General features: G+C 40.7%; 1 protein-coding gene across 1 annotated transcript in view; it reads left to right on the top strand.

The window, feature by feature from the left end:
* The first annotated feature begins 4,112 nt into the window (after positions 1-4,112).
* The window catches only part of LOC143983703 (pro-glucagon-like), a 36,459-nt gene continuing 18,354 nt past the window's right edge, over positions 4,113-22,217 (top strand). The window contains exons 1-2 of the mRNA XM_077483709.1: positions 4,113-4,452; positions 10,507-10,615. Of these exons, the coding sequence (XP_077339835.1) occupies positions 4,302-4,452; positions 10,507-10,615 (260 nt within the window). The 5' untranslated portion in view covers positions 4,113-4,301. The remainder of the gene's footprint in view (positions 4,453-10,506; positions 10,616-22,217) is intronic.

Raw genomic sequence — 22,217 nt, 5'->3', positions numbered from 1 at the left:
GACTCACAAAACACACCAAAACCCAAAACACGGGTGCATTTTTTATGTTTTTTTGATGCGTTTTTGACAAATCCTTTTTATACTTCCATGGAGCCCTGGGATTTTGGAGCGGTTTTGAAAATCACACCAAAGATGCAGCATGCAGGATTTTTCAAAATGCATAGACGAGTCTCATAGGAAAGAGATTGCCTAATGCCCCGTACACACGGTCGGGTTTTTCCGATGGAAAATGTTCGATAGGAGCTTTTTGCTGAAAATTTCCGACCGTGTGTAGGCTCCATCGGACATTCTCCATCAGAATTGCCGTCGCACAAAATTTGACATCTGGTTCTCAAATTTTCCAACAACAAAATCAGTTGTCGGAAATTCTGATCATGTGTACACAATTCCGATATACAAAGTTCCACGTATACTCGAAATCAAGCAGAAGAGCCACACTGACTATTGAACTTCATTTTTCCCGGTTCGTCGTACATGTTGTACGTCACCACGTTCTTGGCGTTCTCAATTTACGACCAACTTTGTGTGACCGTGTGTATGCAAGACAAGTTGGAGCCAACATCCGTCGGAAAAAATCCATGGATTTTGTTGTGGGAATGTCCAATCAGTGTCCGATTGTGTGTATGTGGCATTAAGAACATTTTTACCTGTAAGTGGTCTTTTACCCTGTACTTAGTATCAATGCACTAATAGCTGAAGTTTAATCATTACAATTTTTTAATCAGGTGGTATCTACATGAATGTCTGTCCTCCAGTCATAGAGCACTTTCCATTGCTTTTTTTTTTTTTTTTGACAGCCAGCCCCTAATACCCAAACAGACGTTGCATCTGATTGGATGCAGCCACTTTTCTGCTGACAATTTCTTGCCCAGCTCCTGTGATTTTTTTTTTTGGGGCAAATAGGGTCACCGACTGAATTAATTTTAGATAGGGTATGGCCAGCTTTTGGGAAGCTCCTTTCAACTATCATGGACCTGTTCTTGTGTCAAAACCACCCCTCCATAGCCTCACAATTTTGTGAGGTTTTTTTTTTACAGTAAGAAAGAAAAAAATAGACAGCAAAAAAAGAAAGAGAAAAAATTAAATAGGCACTAATCAAATATACAAATATGGGAAAAATACATATGCAAAAAGAGTCAAATAAACTAAACTACACTTTATACACCCCCAACACCCAAATTTGTTCTCCTTTTTTTATTTTTATAACAAATTTCACCTATGCAGCTCAAACAGTGGAATTGAGAGTTTCCAATAACCAATTTGTAAAATTGGTAGTTTTGCTGCAAAATCAATTTCACCAAAATTACCCTATTACTCTTCAAGCAGTGATAGTGCAGTCGAGCTCTTCTGTCTGCAAGAGCCATTAACAAGTGTGGTGCTAATGCTGGGCTCTCTTATTCAATACAGGTAAGTATTAGACATATACATTAGACTAAGGTAGGCCCTGAATCTAATAAAGTATGGAAGCACATTGTTTTAAACTGCTTTTTGTATGGATTTAACCCAAACAAAAAAAAATTAAAAATTATATAAATTAAAAATAGATTTGTAAAAAAAATGTTTTTAAAAGTTCACAAAAACCATTATAGTTTTACTTTAAGATGCACTGTGGCTAGGTAGTTTCAAAAGTTCATCTACTGCATTGGCACTTAATAATGTTCAAATGAACCATGCTTCACTGATGCCAGAGTAAGCTGATCATCCTTGCAAACTTTGTGAATACCCAACGGTAGAATGCAGTAACTAGTGGTATAAATTAAAGTGAACAGAGCACATTGGATAGTGGAGGTAAAACACATTTTAATATTTAAAAAAATAAATAAATATGTACTTATAGAGTGAAGACTTGACCAGGGCTTAACACCAAGCAATACAACTCAATCAGTGGATCATAATTACAGATGTGATGGTAATTTGCAAGGAAAATTTCATCTCCAAGGCTGCAAAGAGATACCTTTATTTATTGTATTGTTTACATTCAACTTGACTGCAGTTTTCATTGTTTAGCACCCCTGCTCTGGGCTGGCTCTAGCTAAATTTAAAAGAATATTCCAGATCCCCCGTCACTGGAGATCGATGATCATGCCTTCCCTTGGGGACTGGGCTATGGAGGTGGACCGCATAAGGGACCTGGAACGTCTGTTGGCAGAGGAATGTGGTAAAAATGAACAGTTTACTCTCACCTGGACATCTTGGTCCATGTTCCGATATTCCTCTGAGTTTATCTCCTGGGCTGAACGTGGCCTGGACGACGTCGCACTGGGTCCATGATGGAGCGATTCTCGTCCCCTATCTCTGTGCCCCCTCTTCTATGTCCCTGATTCTCTTTCTTTTTTATATATTTCCATACACCCCTAGGAATACATCTAGCTAATGTACCATGGCTCCGACTTATCTAATGTTCCTGAACTGGTGTAAGAACCCTACGTAATATCTTCCCTGCAGATTTTTATATAACTTCGTCCGGAGTTCTGCTCGGGGGCCAGTTTTGAACCCCCCTGGCGGTACTGAAGACGAAAGGTTCTTTAGATTATACGATGTATTTATTTTACTCTTTCTGTATGTATTTGTTTATGTGTATATATATGTATGTATATGTATGTATATATATGTATGTGTATATATATATATATATATATATATTTTTTTTTTTTTTATTTATTTTTTTTTCTTCTCTATTTTCCTTTTCCCCTTCCCCCGCAAATATGGATTGGTCTCATTGACGGTTTCCTGGAAGGCCTTATTTACGTGCTGTCAATCCATTTATATGTAACATAGACATGTTTTTGTTCAGGCATATACGAAGCATACTGTTGGTGTATCTTGTTACTGCTTGTGTTGTTTACCTTCTCTTTCTCACCCTTTTTTTTCTGAATAAAATAAGATTGAATTAAAAGAATATTCCAGAAATAGAGTGGGAGAATCAATCACTGGAGTCATGAATAGTCATCAGGCCCTAAAAAATCCCTGTTGTGGCTGTGAAGAAGATATATATATTTGAGAGGAGTTAATCCATCTCTCTCTCCTGGGGCTCTTTCCTGGGGCTTCCCCCCTGGGAGGGGGAATGTGTGTGAGTTCCAGAGAAGCTACTGCTACTAGGCCTCATAGGTGCCATAGGCTGATGGCCTGTAGAAAGTTTGCCTGTGTAAGTTGGGCTGGAGCAGGAAATAACTGCTAATGAGTGCTGCAAGGCAGCTGGGCAGAAGCTGCCCCTGAGCTTTTGCCTCCAGGTATGGAAGTACTGCTTGAAGTCGAGATGCCAGAATTTGCTGTTCAAGGACTGTGACTCCTTGCATAGGGTTACAGATTGCCTGTATGTCACTTTTTATATCAGCTTTTTTTTCGAGGCTGCTACTACAGGGCTTAATACTGCTGGAACAAAATATTCAGGAAGCTGTCCTCCAAAATTTGTGAGTGCTTTGGGTATCCTGCACAATACAAACCATCCTCCCTGCATTTTGTTTAAGACCTGCATTAAATCCTAAAACGACTTCTAGACTGAAGCCTGAATTTGTCAGTGTGCTTCTGGGACTGGAAATAGGGAAGGCAGCCTCTGAAAAGGCAAAGAGGACTGAGCCTATTTCCAGCATCCCTTCTGGAGGTTATAGCTACAATTGTAACTGCAGATCAAGACTTGGAGCAACAAGAAAGGCATCTTCTCCACGTTTGCTTGATTTCATATCTTCAGTGCCAAGAGCTGCAAATGGACAAGCAGATCGCGAACAGCTGGTAGAACTTTTGCTAAGCACTTCCTACCCTATCATGCCCTGTGATTCCAGCTACAGTATCCACTATTGGAAAGCGGCATATTTAGAGAGACCCCTAACACTTGTTTTAGGTTGCAAACTTTTGCCTTCTATAGTTTATAGGGAAGCATTCTTTCACCAGTTTGTGATGTTTATTAGATTACATGAGTGCATGGAGTGTAGAAGACATCATTTGGCTTTTGGCAGCAAATGTATAGAATTAAAGGTACATTACACATTTGATCTATTTATTCCTAAATTTGTCAACTGGAGTTTTAGAGGTACTAATAACTCATAAATGCACTTGGCGTGTGGTATTATATCCCTGTTGGTGTGAAACATGTAGACTTGTCATTCTACCTTTGGGCACTGAATTTAGTATCAAACATACAATTTTATCTGACAACTTGCACTGACCTTTTCTCTTGCCAAACATCTACACTGAGTTCATAACTAATATGATTAGTCTATCAGCCTCTTGCAGATGATGTAAAGGACCATTGTAGCATCTTCTTATTAAATACATGCTGGAAATGTGCAAGACTCTAAATTATAATGACTTGTAAGTCTAAATTGAGAAGAACTGTTGACCTACCTGTCAGGAAAAAGCTAGATAACACTATAAAAGGACACCATGCGGGGAATAGGGAAACAGACAACCACAAGCAGAAAGGACACCTGAGCAGTAACAATTTCCCTAAAGAAGGTAAGCGTTTGCCACAATCAAATCTTTTAACTAATGGTACCAGCTAATATATGTCATTTAATTTTAAGCCTGCAATTTTATCATTTTAGAAAAAAAAGTATTATGGTTCTAGTTTATGGTGCATATACAATGCAGGATAAAATGTAAAAGTATTGCAGTGGTAGAAAAATGTATATGTATGCGTTTGTCACAATTCACAAAATGCTACTTTCCATGCATGCCTAGTCAAACTTTATACATCAACTCAATTTTTTACATCAAACTTACTTTAAACATTTGACTGTTGCTGCAAGGATACATACCGTACAGGTCACCTTCTACAATATAACCATCCTATATACAGAATATTTTTTTAATGCAGAAAAGATAGCAGTTAAAAAAAATCTGTATTCATCTGTATCTACTAAGGCAAAGACAAACAATGTAAATATGTTACCTTGATCTGCTTGCATTAAATTTAGGTTTGAGTGATTTTTATTGCATTCTTCATTATTGTACTTCTAATTGCTATCTTAAGCAGGTACAGTTAGTTTGACCTAAAACAAAACAAAAACAGTAAAACTAAAATATTCTTAAAAAAGTATTATATTCTGGAAAAAAACCCAGAAACAAATATACCTAAAATATATTTTTATAATTAAATAAAGTAAACCTACGGCATAAAATACATTGCTAATGCCATAATAAGTAATTTTGCACATTAATTTTAACTGTAACATGGGTGCATGCCTTATTTTACCAGTAAATTCAGATCACTACAAGGACAATAGAAGGAGAAGGAAAAGAGCAATGACAGTCCAATGGCGCTCACACAGTCTGACCTTTCATATTACAGACTTTGTATCAAAGATGCAATGTGTATAAATAAGGTTAAATAAAAGCTATACTAGACTAGAAAGAATATGAAATAATTAGATGCAGAAATGCCAAGGCCACTTGCAGAGAAAAAAAAACATATCCAACATCATGCCATGAAGCTTGCAGGACTAAAGTAAATCCAAAGCCCTGAAACATTATTAAAGACATATTAAACCCAAAACCAAAAAAGAGATTATTATGCAGCTTACCTATCATTAGATGTGGTGGCTGCATTAGTTTGGTACTTTTAGGCATGTTTCCCTCTGTGTTCACCTGGTGATCTGGCCAGTAACATACCTCCTGTATTAGAGTGCCCCCACTCTGGATGAAGGAGCAACAGAGACATCTCTGGACAGCAGCATTGTCAGTCTGGGGGGATGATAGAATGTTAGATGAACCTGTAGATTTGGATACACTAACAAATTGAAGCCAAACTCCAGCTAATACTTTATATGCAGTAATGCAGTAACAGTAACTTTTTTTCCTTTTGGGATAAATGCTTTACATAATAAAATAAAAGCTGATCATTATAGTATAGGAGCACTCACTGCCACATCCGAATAGTATAGAGAGCCACAACAACAATCAAACGTCAAACTTTACTGGCATGATAAGGAGTGCCAACAAAAAATAGTATTAAAAAGGTTGCAAAAGTAACTTAGTAAAAACATACCAACATAATATTTGTTATGCGTGCAGACAATTAGTTATCTGTTATCATAATGAATACAATCACTACAAGGCTAAATTTACAACTATTGAGAGTGTATGTATATTCTTCATGGATCAACGTGTTTCCCTTTCAAGCTTCATCAGGACTCATGAATAAGATAGTAGTGATAACCAGGGGCGTTGCTAGGTCTACAAAAGATCTGGGGCTAGGGCCCATAGCAGCGAAATAAAGAAAGTCATACACTTGGGCGGGCATACACATGTATATAATATGCGCGTGTGTGTGTGTGTGTGTATATATATATATATATATATATATATATATATATATATATATATATATATGTATATGTATATATATTATATATTCTTGTTGAGACACAAAGGAGGTTATTTACGAAAGGAAAATACACTTTACACTGCAAGTGCAATTGAAAGTGCAGTCACTATAAATCTAAGGGGTAGATCTGAAATGAGGGGAAGCTCTGCTGATTTTATCATCCAATCATGTGCAAACTAAAATGCTGTTTTTTATTTTCCTTGCATGTCCCCCTTGGATCTACAGCGACTGCACTTCCAAATGCACTTGCAGTGCAAAGTGGATTTTCCTTTAGTAAATAACCCCCAAAGTGTCTCACAATTTGAACACTACTTACAGGGCTCTGAACACGATCGTGTGCACATTCCCACCTCTACCATTGATGCAAGCCATATTCTATCATGGCTCTGGTTATTCTAAGGTTCCCATGTATGCAGATTGGTTTGCTAGGAGCGTTAATGAAATCGCCATGAGGTGGCCAGTCTCTTGGGGAGGCATAAACCAACATCCCAAAAAGAGCAAACAGATCTGCCATGTCCACAGGAAGGTTTCTGCAGCCAATGGTCTTCCACCAAAGTCAGTATGTACGAATACGCACGCATGAGCATATTGCAGCAAAACTGACACCGGAACACATTGACAACATACATTAATAAAAATTTCACCAGAGAGCCTCCCTCTTACATCAGGGTTCCCAGAGAGCCCTCCACTTACATCAGGGTCCCCAGAGAGCCTCCCCCTTGCATCAGGGTCCCCAGAGAGCTACCCACTAATGCAGGGCGGACAACTGTCTGTTTGTCAGGTGAACAAACTGTTTATCAGGCAACTGTAAAAGCTGATCATTGTGTGCAGCCTTGTCAGTGGTAAGTGCTTTGTCTCAAACCTATAACCCTCTAACTGCTACATCTGCAGGACAGCTTGTTCTGTTGAAAAACAGCAGACTTACTGCCTGGAACACCAGGTGTTCACAGGTCTGGGCTTATTTTATCGCAGAAGGTCTGTGCCTATAAGAGACGGATAGGTGGCTTTTCATTGTAAAGTCAGCATTATTCCAGCAGAAGATCACTGATATAATATTCTAAACCTCGTTACAAAACAAGAAATGGCCTCTGTAAAAGGGATGATCCAAGCAAAGGGCCTTACAGGTGCTAGTGAGGTATAAATCAAGGGGATTAAAAAAAAATAAAAATCAAAGGTATATATTAAAATAACAAATATTTAAGTGGATTGAAGCCTATACCCTATAAACTTTTGCTGCATTTACAACTGCAAGTCTTTTTGGGGATGTTCCTACCAGCTTTGCACATCTAGAGAGTAACATTTTTGGCCATTCTTCTTTGCAATATAGCTCAAGCTCTGTCAGATTGGATGGAGAGCATCTGTGAACAGCAATGGATTTAGGTCTGGACTTTGAGTGGGCCATTCTAACACATGAATATGCTTTGATCTAAACCATTCCATTGTAGCTCTGGCTGTATGTTTAGAGTCATTGTCCTTCTGCAAGGTGAACTTCCACCCCAGTCTCAAGTCTTTTGTAGACTCTAATGCCGTGTACACACGACCGGACTTTGAGTGACTAGGTCCGACGGTCTTTCCGACTGACTTTCGGCAGAGTTCCGACTGACTTTCCGAATGAACGGACTTGGCCACACACAATCACACCAAAGTCCAACGGATTCGAACGTGATGACGTACAACTGGACTAGAAAAAGGAAGTTCATAGCCAGTAGCCAATAGCTGCCCTAGCGTCGGTTTTTGTCCGTCGGACTAGCATACACGCGAAAGGATTTCTCGGCCGGCGGAGTTCCGGTGGAAAAATTGAAAACATGTTCTATTTCTAAAGTCCACCGGATTTTTGGCAAGCAAAGGTCCGATGGAGCCCACACAAGATCGAATTGTCCGACGGACTCCTTCCGTCGGACCTTTGCTGTCAAAAAGTCCGGTCGTGTGTATGCGGTATAACAGGTTTTCTTCTAAAATTGCCCTGTATTTGGCTCCATCCATCTTCCCATCAACTCTAACCAGCTTCCCTGTCCCTGCTGAAGAGAAAAGCATCCCCACAACATGATGCTGCCACCACCAGGATGGTGTGTTCAGGGTGATGTGCAGTGTTAGTTTTCCACCACACATAGCGTTTTTGCTTTTAGGCCAAAAAGTGCAATTTTAGTCTCATCTGACCAGAGCCCTTTCACACGTTTGCTATGACCCCCACATGGCTTCTCGCAAATTGCAAAGGTACTTATTATGACTTTCTTTCAACAATGTCTTTCTTCTTGCCACTCTTACATAAAGGCCAGATTTGTGGAGTGCACGACTAATAGTTGTCCTGTGGACAGATTCTCCCACCTGAGCTGTGGATCTCTGCAGCTCCTCCAGAGTTACCATGGGCATCTTGGCTGCTTCTCTGATTAATGCTCTCCTTGCCTGGCCTGTCAGTTTAGATGGATGGCCATGTCTTGGTAGGTTTGCAGTTGTGCCATACTCTTTCCATTTTCGGATGATGGATTGAATAGTGCTCTGTGAGATCTTTTAAAGCTTGAGATATTTTTTTATAACCTAACCCTGCTTTAAACTTCTCCACAACTTTATCCCTGACCTGTCTGGTGTGTTCCTTGGCCCTCATGATGCTATTTGTTCACTACAGTTTTCTAAAAAACCTCTGAGGGGTTCAGTAGGTGACTTCCGAAGGCAGTTGGTTCTACTAGATTGTAGTTAGGGGTATCAGAGTAAAGGTGGCTGAATACAAATGCACCCAACACTTTTCAGATATTTATTTGTAAAAACATTTGAAAACCATGTATCATTTTCCTTCCACTTCACAATTATGTGCCACTAATACCGCGTACACATGATCGGACTATCCGGCGGACTTAGCCCGGTGGACAAACCGCCGGACTTTGAAGCGGACTTTCCGAATGAGCGGACCTGCCCACACATGACCAGACTTTTCCAGCGGACTAGGTGCGGCAGACAAACCGCCGGACTATGGCGGGAGTCCACGGGACTTTTGAAATGAACGGACTTGCCCACACACGGAGGAAAGTCCATTCATTTTGAACGCGGCTCCAGGTAGACGGGACTAGCGAAGGAAGTCAATGTCGCCGCCCTCGGTGGCGAGATTGACACCTCGCTAGCCCCGTCAGCTGGTATGGACTTAAAGGGGAACCCCTACTCTGAAAAAACGGCTTTGGGGGTCCCCCCCAAAGTCCATATCAGACCGTTATCCGAGCACACAGCGAGGCCGGTCAGGAAAGGGGGTGGGGACGAGCGAGCGCCCCCCCTCCTGAGCTGTACCAGGCCGCGTGCCCTCAACATGGGGGGGGTGCTTTGGGTAAGAGGGGCCAGGAGGATGCTGGGACGGTGACGTCATAAGGGGCAGGGACATCACCTGGTGACCCTGCCCATTGTCCCTATATAAGTCGCCACACAACGCCTCCCTGTCATTACGGCCAGAGACAGCGTCAAGTCAACATCTCAAGGAAGAAGAAGAGAAGAAGAAGAAGAGAAGAAGAGAAGAGAAGGCGGCGGCGGCGGCGGCGGCGGCGGCGACAGAATACCAGGCCACCGCTAGTAAAAGAGCTGGAAGAAGGAGTGGAGGCTCGGCAAGAAGTACTGAAGAGGAAGACAAGACCCCTGAAGTCGGAAGTAGACCCCCGGGCGGCGACGAAGAAGAATGCTGGGCTCCTCCGCTAGTAAAAGAGCTAGCAGAAGATAGTGGAGGAGTCCGGCGAGAAGACCCCCCAAGATGGAAGAAGACTCCGGAGCTGTGCAATAAATTATTTTAAAACCTTGTGTTATGTTTTATTTACAATTTTTCACCAGGTGAATGGGTAGGGGTACATTGTAGCCCATACTCATAGAATTAGGGTGAGGGGCCAGTATCTGGGGGCCCCTTATTAAAGGGGGCTCCCGGATTCCGATAAGCCCCCTACCCGCAGACCATGACAACCAACGGCCAGGGCCAAGTCCGCCGGATAGTCTGATCATGTGTACGCGGCATTAGTGTTGGTCTATCACATAAAATCCCAATAAAATACATGTTTTTGGTTGTAACATGACAAGATGTGGAAAATGTCAAGGGGTATGAATACTTTTTAAAGGCACCATAGGCCTCAACACAGAACTAAACATATGACAAAACAACTATTTCATGCATGGTAGAAGTTATGGTAACATTTCCATCCTGTGTATTATCTGCTCTCCAGCACACCAAATGAAAAGGACACAAATAATGTACCTCACAGGGGCAATCATCCTGATTATGGCTGGAGACAGTCTGCAGATTGTGGTAAGAGATTCTTCAGATGAAACCAGGTAAGGATGTTTTTATATAAGCCAGTCATTAAAGCAATATGGCACACACTGATATAGATGTACTATTGGACAAAAGAACTGTGCTTTTCTTTGGTTAGTTGTTGGACACGCATGTTCCCATCATAAACAGAATTACAGTCATCTCATAAATGCTTAATTACCCATTGGCACAATATCTTACCTTAATGGATTTTATCTGCACCAAGGTACACGTTTTGTTTTTTTACTTGCTGGTTCTTGGTTTTCCACAACCCCAATGTAGAGCTTTCTGTGTGCTTCGTCTAATTGGAAGGTGAGCCCAGACCACTTTCAGACTGAAATAAATTGTTGTTCTTGTTTCTGCTGCTGAACAGAATCCACTCAACATAACACTAACACCGCCAGGATTCATAGGATGAGCAAGGTTGTTGGGTTTCCACCATACATAGTATTTTGCAGTCTAGTCAAACCAGAGAACCTTTTTTCCAGTCTTGGTCCACATACCGCATGCTTTTTTCCAAACTTCAAATGGTACATGATTTTGGTTTAGTTAGCTTACTTTTCATCATCACTCTTCCTTAATGCTTAGTATTGTGGAGTGTACAATTTATAGTGGTCCCATGAAGTTTCTCCTGTCTTAGCTGTGGTGTGTACAGCTCCTTCAAATTTACCATGGGACTGAATCTCTGGGGGATGGCCTAGTTGTTTATCACACCTCACAACATTTTAAGAAAGGAATGAGGGACACCTACCAACAAAAGTATGTAGGCATAGGACACAGCCCCATGCCACACCCCATTAAAGGAGAATTAACCAAAAAAAGTTAATTAACTCCACAAGTGCTTTTTTTTTAAATCACTACTATTCCTTTATATTGGCTTTTAAAATGTACAAATGCAGCAATTTAGAAATTGGATGAAAGGTTTAGCACTGGGAAACACTTTTTGAAAGATAAAAAGCACATTTTATATACAACTATATAGATCAGACCAAAACGAGTGACAAATGAGGAGGAATGAGGGGCAGAGGGACATTGCTCCAAATCAGGGACAGTCTCTCGAGATCAGGGACAGTTGGGAGCTATGATTTATCCTGGGGTTGCTTTGATAGCTCCGTGATCTCCATAATGTTGCTTATTGAGATAAATTCTCTAGAATAATCTGGGATCTTCCATAAAAAAAATAATAAATGTATTCTAGGACCAAAAGACATTTTAATTGGTGGGCTCCTGTCAGCTAATTATGGGACTTTTAAAAGCAATTTGTTGCATCAGAGGCTATTTAAAGGGATTGTAAACCTTTGTGTTTTTTCAACTTAATGCATCAAGGTGAAAAAACACCTGGCAATGACTAGTCCCCCAGCCCCCCGTTTTACTTACCTGAAGCCTGGAACTTGACCTGCCAGGGACACGCTCTTCCTCTGCCCAGGGTTCTCAGCTCTTGATTGGATAGATGGATTGGCTCCCGCTGCTGTCAATCCAATCCAATGACGCGGGTGCCGGGGGTGAGACTGAGTCATAAATTCAGTGGCTATGGACACCGAATGCTGGACTTGGTAACCCTTTTGGCGAAGCGCTTCCCCTTGGGGGTTATATGATGCGGGGAGGAGCCGCGAGAGCCACTTGGGGACCCCAGAAGAGCAGGTTCGGGCTACTCTGCAAAATGAGCTGCACAGTGGAGGTAAGTATGATATGTATGTTATTAAAAAATAAAATAAAAATGAACCCTTACAATCACTTTAAACTGGAACTTTAATGAAAAACAAATGTGGACAGGCAGGATTTTTGATGCAGAAGATACATACCATGCCACATCTGCATTAAAGTTTACTTACCTGCCTGTCTGCGCTGTACACTGAGCTGCGTCCACGTAGCTCAGTGTAGAATTTCTTCAGTGCTGAAGTGACTGAACTCCCATGCATGCACAGCATCCCAGCCTGGGATCGATACCCTGAACCTGCTGATCTAAAGATGTCAGCGGCTGGCAGGGCATCACAACGCTGGTGAACAGGTGAGTATAGTTCTGCTTTACCACTTAAGGACTGGAAGGATTCGCCCACTAACGACCAGGCCATTTTTTGCGATAAGTTGCTGCGACACTTTAACTGACAATTGCAAGGTCGTGCAACTCTATACCCAAAGAGAATGTATGTCCTTCTTTCCCACAAATAGAGCTTTCTTTTGGTGGTATTTAATCACCTCTGCGTTTTTTATTTTTTGCGCTATAAACAAAAAAAAAGCGACTATTTAAAAAAAAAACAAAAAAAAATATTGTTTACTTTTTGCTATAATTAATATCCAAAGATAAATAAATAATAATTCTTCATTAGTTTAGGCCAATATGTAATATGTATTCTTATACATATTTTTGGTAAAAAAAATTGCAAAAAAAAAAAAAGCGTATATTGATTGGTTTGCGCAAACGTTATAGCAGTGTTCCCTAGGGAGGTGCTTTTAACTGTGGGGGGAGGAGTGTACTGACTGGAGGAGGAGAGAGATCGCAGTTTCTGATCACTAGGAAAAGCAGATCTCTCTACTCCCCTGTCAGAATGGGGATCTGTTTGTTTACATACACAGATCCCCGTTCAGGCTCTCTGTGGAGCGATCGTGGGTGGCCAATGGACATTATGGCTGCCAGCCACGCATATTGGCTCACGCAGCCGTGCCAACCTGCCGCAGTATAATGATGGTGGCTGGTCGGCAAGCGGTAAAAGTACAACTAAAGGCCGACTTATGACAGTATAATCAAGGCCCAAATACATTTACTTTGTGATGCTCAAGCCTTATAAAGTAACCAAAACATGCCTTTTGTTTGAAAGGACACACAGAGCTGCAGCTCGGCTTGGTGGGCCCCATCATTTCACATTCCTTTTGTTCCTAGTGCTTTGTCCAGTGCCCTGCATGCAGTTTTATATTATATATACTGTTCTTTCTGCCTGGAAACTTGAGATTTTCCATGGCAACCAAAAAGTGTCCCTTTACGTCAAAAGTGGTTGTTTTCTAGCTAGAAAACAGCGACAGTAAATTAGAACACTTACAGAATTACGCGATAGTGAGTCATGGGGAAATTTATTTTATTATTATTATATTATTATTTTTTATAATTATTTATAGTTATTTATTATATTATAATATATGATTTTGTGTTTCAAACGTTATCATACCTGGGATATCTACTAGACTCTTGTTTGGAAAAATTTAAGTGTGTTATTACTAAGAATTAAAGGCCTACAATATAAAATGGCAAATTTCCATGCAAACAATGAAATGCTTTGAGATTAAAACATCTGACATAATCCATACCACCAGGGAGGCTACAAGATCTTCAAAGATCACAATAAAAAATGTAAAGTTTGATTAGTTTGTTTCTAACAGCTCAGGTCCCACTCACAGTGTTCTGTAGCTCAAAGCTATTCAAATGCTCTACACACCTAGGTGCTCAGGCATCTGTCGCTAGATGTCTTTTGCTCAAAAAAGTACAAGTAAAACGTAAAGATACTAGAGCATCTTTTCAGGCAGATTTGGATGGTTTTGTCTCCACAGAGCTCAATGAGTGTGTGAAAAAAAGAAGGGAAAATGTGCAATATGCATATATTTCAGGCATCCCATAATTAAAACGGAACTAAACTCTCTTAATCATCATGAACTATTTTATACCCTAATGCTGCTAGCATTATTAAATAGATAGGAAAATATATTATATGCCACTTTCACCCCAGACCAATTTTCAGCTTTCAGTGCTGTCGCAGTTTGAATGATGATTGCGCAGAATTGCTACACTGTACCCAAACAAAATGTTTAGTGTTTTTTTTAGACAAATAGAGCTTTATTTTTGTAGTATTTAATCACCACTTATTTTTTTGTTAAACAATTGAAAAGAGATCGTAAATTTAGAAAAGAGAAAAAAAATCTTTGTTTCACTCATACAATTTTTACATTTTTTGTAATTTTGCTCCTATACTGATGTGCGCTGATAAGGCTGCACTGACTGGAACTGATGAAGCTGCACTGTTGGGCACTGATGAGGAGGCACTGATGAGCACTGATAAGCTGCACTAATGGGCACTGATGAGGCTGAACTGATGAACACTGATAAACACTCATATGCTGCACTGATGGACACTGATAAGCACTCATATGCTGCACTGATGGACACTGATAAGCACTCATATGCTGCACTGATGGACACTGATAAGCACTCATATGCTGCACTGATGGACACTGATAAGCACTCATATGCTGCACTGATCGACACTGATTGACACTGATGGGGCCCTGATTATCAGTGTACAGTGGTGTGAAAAAGTGTTTGCCCCCTTCCTCATTTCCTGTTCCTTTGCATGTTTGTCACACTTAAGTGTTTCGGAACATCAAACCAATTTAAACAATAGTCAAGGACAACACAAGTAAACACAAAATGCAATTTGTAAATGAAGGTGTTTATTATTAAAGGTGAAAAAAAATCCAAACCATCATGGCCCTGTGTGAAAAAGTGATTGCCCCCCTTGTTAAAACATACTATAACTGTGGTTGTCCACACCTGAGTTCAATTTCTCTAGCCACACCCAGGCCTGATTATTGCCACACCTGTTCACAATCAAGGCATCACTTAAATAAGAGCTGCTTGACACAGTAAGGTCCACCAGAAGATCCTTAAAGGCTACACATCATGCCGAGACCCAAAGAAATTCAGGAACAATTGAGAAAGAAAGTAATTGAGATCTATCAGTCTGGAAAGGGTTATAAAGCCATTTCCAAAGCTTTGGGAATCCAGCGAACCACAGTGAGAGCCATTATCCACAAATGGCGAAGACATGGAACAGTGGTGAATCTTCCCAGGAGTGGCCGGCCGCCCAAAATTACCCCAAGAGCGCAGCGACGACTCATCCAAGAGGTCACAAAAGACCCCACAACAACGTCCAAGGAACTGCAGGCCTCACTTGCCTCAGTTAAGGTCAGCGTTCATGCCTCCACCATCAGGAAAAGACTGGGCAAAAATGGCCTGCATGGCAGAGTTCCAAGCAGAAAACCACTGCTGAGCAAAAAGAACATCAAAGCTCGTCTCAATTTCTCCACAACACATCTTGATGATCCCCAAGACTTTTGGGACAACATTCTGTGGACCGATGAGACAAAAGTGGAACTCTTTGGAAGGTGTGTGTCCAAGTATATCTGGCGTAGAAGGAACACTGCATTTCATAAAAAGAACATTATACCAACAGTAAAATATGGTGGTGGTAGTGTGATGGTCTGGGGCTGTTTTGCTGCTTCAGGACCTGGAAGACTTGCCGTGATAAAAGGAACTATGAATTCTGCTGTCTACCAAGAGATCCTGAAGGAGAATGTCCGACCATCTGTTTGTGTACTCAAGCTGAAACGAACTTGGGTTCTGCAGCAGGACAATGATCCTAAACACACCAGCAAGTCCACCACCGAATGGCTGAAGAAAAACAAAATGAAGACTTTGGAGTGGCCTAGCCAAAGTCCTGACCTGAATCCTATTGAGATGTTGTGGTATGACCTTAAAAAGGCCGTTCATGCTCGAAAACCCTCTAATGTAACTGAATTAGGACAATTCTGCAAAGATGAGTGGGCCAAAATTCCTCCAGGACGCTGTAAAAGCCTCATTGCACGTTATCGCAAACGCTTGGTTGCAGTTGTTGCTGCTAAGGGTGGCCCAACCAGTTATTAGGTTTAGGGGGCAATCACTTTTTCACACAGGGCCATGATGGTTTGGATTTTTTTTCACCTTTAATAATAAACACCTTCATTTACAAATTGCATTTTGTGTTTACTTGTGTTGTCCTTGACTATTGTTTAAATTGGTTTGATGTTCCGAAACACTTAAGTGTGACAAACATGCAAAGGAACAGGAAATGAGGAAGGGGGCAAACACTTTTTCACACCACTGTAAATTTCCCCTGTCACAGGATAGTTGGTTATCATTACATACACCAGAAGGAGAGGAAAGCTCATTCTAGGCTCATTATTTATGTTAACTCTAAATTGATGAGTGATAAAGGTTTATAAAGTGTCACCTTTCTCAACACAGGGGGAGAGCATTACTAAAACTGGTGAACTCAGAATCTGTGCATGGTAGCCAATCAGAAACCTGGAAGCTGATTGGTTTCTATGTAGAGCTGCACCAGATTTTGCACTCTTCAGTTTTAGTAAATCCTCCCCGGGCTCATCTATTACATAAAAAAAAAAAAAAAAAAAATGCAATTAACGTGTTTGCATGAGCTAAAATTAATTCTAGTGTATTTTATATTGAACAAGTAGGTTTGAAAACAATAGAGCAAATATTGTGTGACATACAAATTTGCAAATGCCATCTTTTTATTCTGTAGGTTCTCTTCTCTCAAAAATATACTGTATCTTAATAAAAAATAAAAAAAAATATATATATATTATATATATATATTGTATCATGTTTTAAATGTGCATGTTAAATGCAACTTTTTATGCATGTTTTTCCAACGGAATGGGGGGGGGGGGGATATCAGGCTAAGAAGGGTAAAGTGGTTTTACTGCCTGCTTTAAAAGTGGACTACGTCAAACCTCTAAATAATATATAATTTTGAGGTTATTCTGTCTCGTTAATATTATATCTATCCGATTTTTCATTTATAAATCAGAAATCGATATACAGTGCCTTGAAAAAGTATTTATACCCCTTGAAATGTTAAAACCAAAAAGGTAAATGTATTTTATTGGTGCGACACCACATCTGCGGCACTGCACCGCTTTTAAAAAGTAGTTTCTGTACTACTGTTTGAGATTTTGGGGTGCGATTTACACTGACATCTGTGCAGAAACAGTTGAACTCGCACGGCTGCATTCCCACAGCTCGGTGTGAACCTGGGCTAAAGCAGGGTCAGGTTATAAAAATTATTTTTTAAAAATCACAAGCTTTGAACCTCTTACGGAGCACTGTTCAATCCGTCATCCAAAAATGGAGTGTATGGCACAACTGCAAACCTACCAAGACATGGAGGTCCACCTAAACAGACAGGCCGGGAAAGGAGAGCATTCATCAGAGAAGCAGCCAAGAGGCCCATGGTAACTCTGGAGGAGGTGCAGAGACCCACAGCTCAGGTGGGAGAATCTGTCCACAGGACAACTATTAGTCGTGCACTCCACAAATCTGGCCTTTATGGAAGAGTGGCAAGAAGAAAACCATTGTTGAAAGAAAGCCATAAGTCCGGTTTACAGTTTGCGAGAAACCATGTGGAGGACACAGCAAACATGTTGAAGAAAGTGGTCTGGTCAGATGAGACCAAAATTGTACTTTTTGGCCTAAAATGAAAACACTATGTGTGCGTGTGGTGGAAAACTAACACTGCACATCACCCCGAACACACCATCCCCCCTCCCCCCATGAAACATGGTGGTGGCAGCATCATGTTGTGGGGATGTTTTTCTTCAGCTGAGACAGGGAAGCTGGTCAGAGTTGATGGCAAGATGGATGTAATTGTAGCGAAAGGTGGCTCTACAAAGTATTGACTCAGGGGGGCTGAATACAAATGCATGCCACACTTTTCACATATTTATTTGTAAGAAATGTTGAAAACCATTTATCATTTTCCTTCCACTTTATATTTATGTACCACTTTCTGGCAAAATGTCAAACATTTCAAGGGGTATGAATAGTTTCTCAAGGCACTGTAGGGAAATAAAGGCAGTTTGTCATTATGAAACATTACCTAACAATGCCAATTGCTACAGTCACCTGTCACAGCACTTTCATCCCTCCCCATCTACTGTAGGTAGGGCACATCCTTGTATTATAGCAGCCTTTCTCAACCTTTTCAACACAGAGGAAGCCTTGAAATAGTTCTCCAGTCTCAGGGAACCCCTGCTAAAAATTAGAAATCTACAACTCATGATACATTAGTGTGATGGTCAGTGGGAAGAATGGTCCTTAGCCCTTGTACACACGGTCAGAGAATCCATCGGAATGTGTCCTATCGGACCGTGTCGTCTGATAATCCGACTGTGTGTGGTATGCATCGGACTGATTCCGTCCGAATATCCGTCGGACCCAATTTTCCAACATGTTGGAAATATTTCCCGACCAACTGGGCCGGTCGGACATACTCCGATCATGTGTAGCGAATTTTGATCGGACCAAGTGCCACGCATGCTCAGATCAAATTCCTACATCAAAGATATTGGCTACTAGCCTGAATGTAGTCCCATCTACGTCATCACGTTCTGAAAGATCGGATTTTTCGACAACTTAGTCCGACCGTGTGTATGCAACAGTTTCGGACAAGATCCGACGGACAAAATCCGACTGAGAAAATCCGACAGATTTGGTTGTCGAAATCTCCGACCGTGTGTACAGGGGCTTACACTTGTGGTCATTGGGAAGAATTACCTCTTAACAGATAGCTAAAAAGATCAATGGCATCAGTGGGAACTTATCTGAGAGGCAGAAACTGACCAATGCTGAAGGGACCCCTAGCAACCTCTCGAGGAACCCTGGTTGAGAATCACTGTATTATAGGCTGGAGTGTTTTTAAAACATAAGACATTACATTTTTTTTTGTTTATCGAATAAAGAAAAAATTTGCATAAAATGCACAAAATAACTTTTGTGGGTGCAGACCCTGTGTGCAAATCAGCATTATTGTTGTTGTTTCTGATGAGGTGATGTGGGTAGATGTGGTCAGGTGCCAGGAAGATTGCACTCCCCTCAGCTGCTGCCCCCTAATCTGCAAGGCAGCCATATGGTGGTATACATATCCCATGACAGATATCTCCCTGTCATATTCAATTGAATGGGGCAGCACCACAACCGCCATGCACTGTACATGGTTGTAGTGCAGTGGTGCAGACTTTTAGGAGTTACAACAGACAATGAGGAGTCAATATATCATGTCCTCATTGCTTATTCCTCTAAAAAGCGATTCACTGCAGATCGCTCTTCAGCACAAGCTTAAGCACATGAGCACTTATGGTTTTTTTATGGCATAGTGTGCTTATTAAAGCGGAGGTCCACCCTAAAGTGGACCTTCCGCTCATCGGAACCCTCCCCCCCTCCGGCGCCACAATTGGCACCTTTCAAGGGGGAGGGGGGGTGCAGATACCTGTACAGTACAGGTATTCTGCACCCACTTCCGGGATAGCTCTCTGCGGAAAGGGGCATAGATTACGCCCCTTTCGGCAAGTGCCCGCCCCTTTCCGCAAGTGCCCCGCTGCCTGCTGGGAAACACACAGATCCCAGAGGCAGCGGGGACGTCCTTATTGCGCAGCGCGAATCACGCATGCGCAGTAGGGAACCGGGAAATGAAGCCGAAAGGCTCCATTTCCTGATTCCCATACCCAAGATGGCGGCGGCAGCACCCGACAGACGATCTAGAGATCGGCTTCGGGTGCCGACATCGCGGGCGCGTTGGGCGGGTGAGTGTCACTATTTTAAAAGTCAGCAGCTGCAGTATTTGTAGCTGCTGGCTTTTAAAAAAAAAAAAAAACGCGGAGTCCCGGCGGACTTCCGCTTTAAGGAATGCTGTAGCTATCCAACTGTTCCTGGAATCTGTATGGAACCTACATACCTGCGCTTTTTTACTTGCTCATTCATTTAAGGGGTCAAAATCAGGAGGTGAGTTCATAATGATATTTTTTAGTGTTCTGAAGGCACAAGGCTTCACTAAATATAATTTGATGCATATAACTAGCATTTTATTGATGAAGTTTCTAGGGAGGACTTTATTGAAATGTCACTATTAAAAAAATTAAAACATACTTTGAAATGCTCAAGTCACGTTTAAGTAGATTTTTTGGGCACAAATTTCCTACTGGATGAATATTATTGATATATGTATATTTATTATTACTGATTGATTATAACTGAGTATATTTATTTATGCTAATATCACAATCAATGTTTTTTTTATAATTATTTAAAATGTTGTTGTGATATTTATACAGCTGTTTAGGTGGAGTTTTATATTTTAATGTATTTTAAATTAGAAGCACTGTAACTAACTGAACATTGAATAGGACCCTAACGCTTAATGGCCATTCCTGTGTATTGTCACATGCTATAATATTTTCCTTATTTGCTATACGGCACACACAATCTAAGGGTAAACGCCTCAAATATTTATGGACAGGAGCCAAGAGCTTTTATTACGTTTTATCAAACAATTAATAACTTTTTACTTTAAATATCTAATCATCCTAGGTACATTTTGTATACCAAAAAACACATTTGAATTAAGTGCCTTTTTTATGACTAGACAGATTCTTTTTTTCCAACGCGTAAATTGATCTAGCGGAGTACCATATTTTTTTTATTTTATAGAGCAAGCCCTCCCTCTACTGGACAGAATGTGGTATGCAAATATATTTTTTGCTAGAATATGTCATTTAGAGAGACAGCAATGTGATTTTTATTAATTGATTTTAAAATCAATTTTAAAAGTGTATACACACCCCTGAGTCAGGCAATGGCAGCCTTCACCGGTGGGTGAAAGGACGTCTTTACTTATTCATCACCTTAAATAAATAAAATACCTCATATTCAACTATTTTTAATTTTTAAACCAAAATACATTTTCTAATTGTGGGCAGAAGACCACCATTAGATTGTGATTTAAATGAGAGAGATTCACTCTCACTTCTTGCCTAGGTTACCCTTGTTACCAGGAGAGATAATATGGGGAATCCTAAAACTTAATTGTCACTGGAAGAGGCATAGAGAGCGATTTCTTGTGTCTCTTGTGTCTCTAAGTTTAGTTCTGCCATGATTACAAGCAACTCCTATGGAGAAAGGTGGAGCTGCGAGCAGGAGATGGCATGACTTATCAGTGGCAGAGCAACAGTAATTAGGAACGGTTTCCTAATTCTAATTTTCTGATTGTTTCCCTGAAAGAGAGTAGCCACTCAAACATAAGATAATCAACCAATTAAATTTGTAGCTTGATTAGCTGACTCATGTGTGTGGAAATCCTTATGCTACATAGTTACTGGAAAACATGTAATTCTGTTGCTGACTTGACAGATTATATTAGAAAAAAATAAGAGTAGCTGAACATGTAATCACAACCCAATTAGTATTGCTATTACGCACAGTAGAGCTAGTCCTATTTTCATAACAATGACCACCTTAGACAGTCCGTCTCCCCAAACGAACTTGCATAAGAAGCCACAAGCAATTAGTGACCAGCTCTGGATAACTTAAGAACACATTATAACATGGAGTTCTCCAGGCCATGATTCACCTGCAGCCCAAAGTCTGTGACTCAGTGTAACATAAAAAGTTGCAACGACCACCATTTTATTCCCTAGGGTGTCTGCTAGAACAATAGATATAATGTTTGGGGGTTCTGAGTAATATTCTAGTACAAAAATTATGATTATTACATGTAGGAGAGAAGTGTCAGAATTGGCCTGGGTAGCAAGGGGTTAATTACCATAAGTAATATACAAGTACTGTATTTATTGGAGTATAAATCGTGCCGGCGTATAACACGCACCCCAAGTTTAGGAGGGAAGTTTAAGGAAAAAAAACTTACATTTAAATGTCCATCAATGCAGCCTTATCAGTGTCCATCTGCAGCCTTGTCCATCATTGCACCCTTGTCAGTGTCCATCTGTAGCCTTGTCAGTGTCATT

Source organism: Lithobates pipiens, unplaced genomic scaffold (genome assembly GCF_037356315.1).
Source record: "Lithobates pipiens isolate NorthernLeopardFrog02 unplaced genomic scaffold, aLitPip1_a1.2 Scaffold_16, whole genome shotgun sequence".
NCBI classification, from domain to species: domain Eukaryota; kingdom Metazoa; phylum Chordata; class Amphibia; order Anura; family Ranidae; genus Lithobates; species Lithobates pipiens.
The sequence above is the reverse complement of the archived record's forward strand: the minus strand, read 5'-3'. Positions and strand labels throughout refer to the sequence as shown.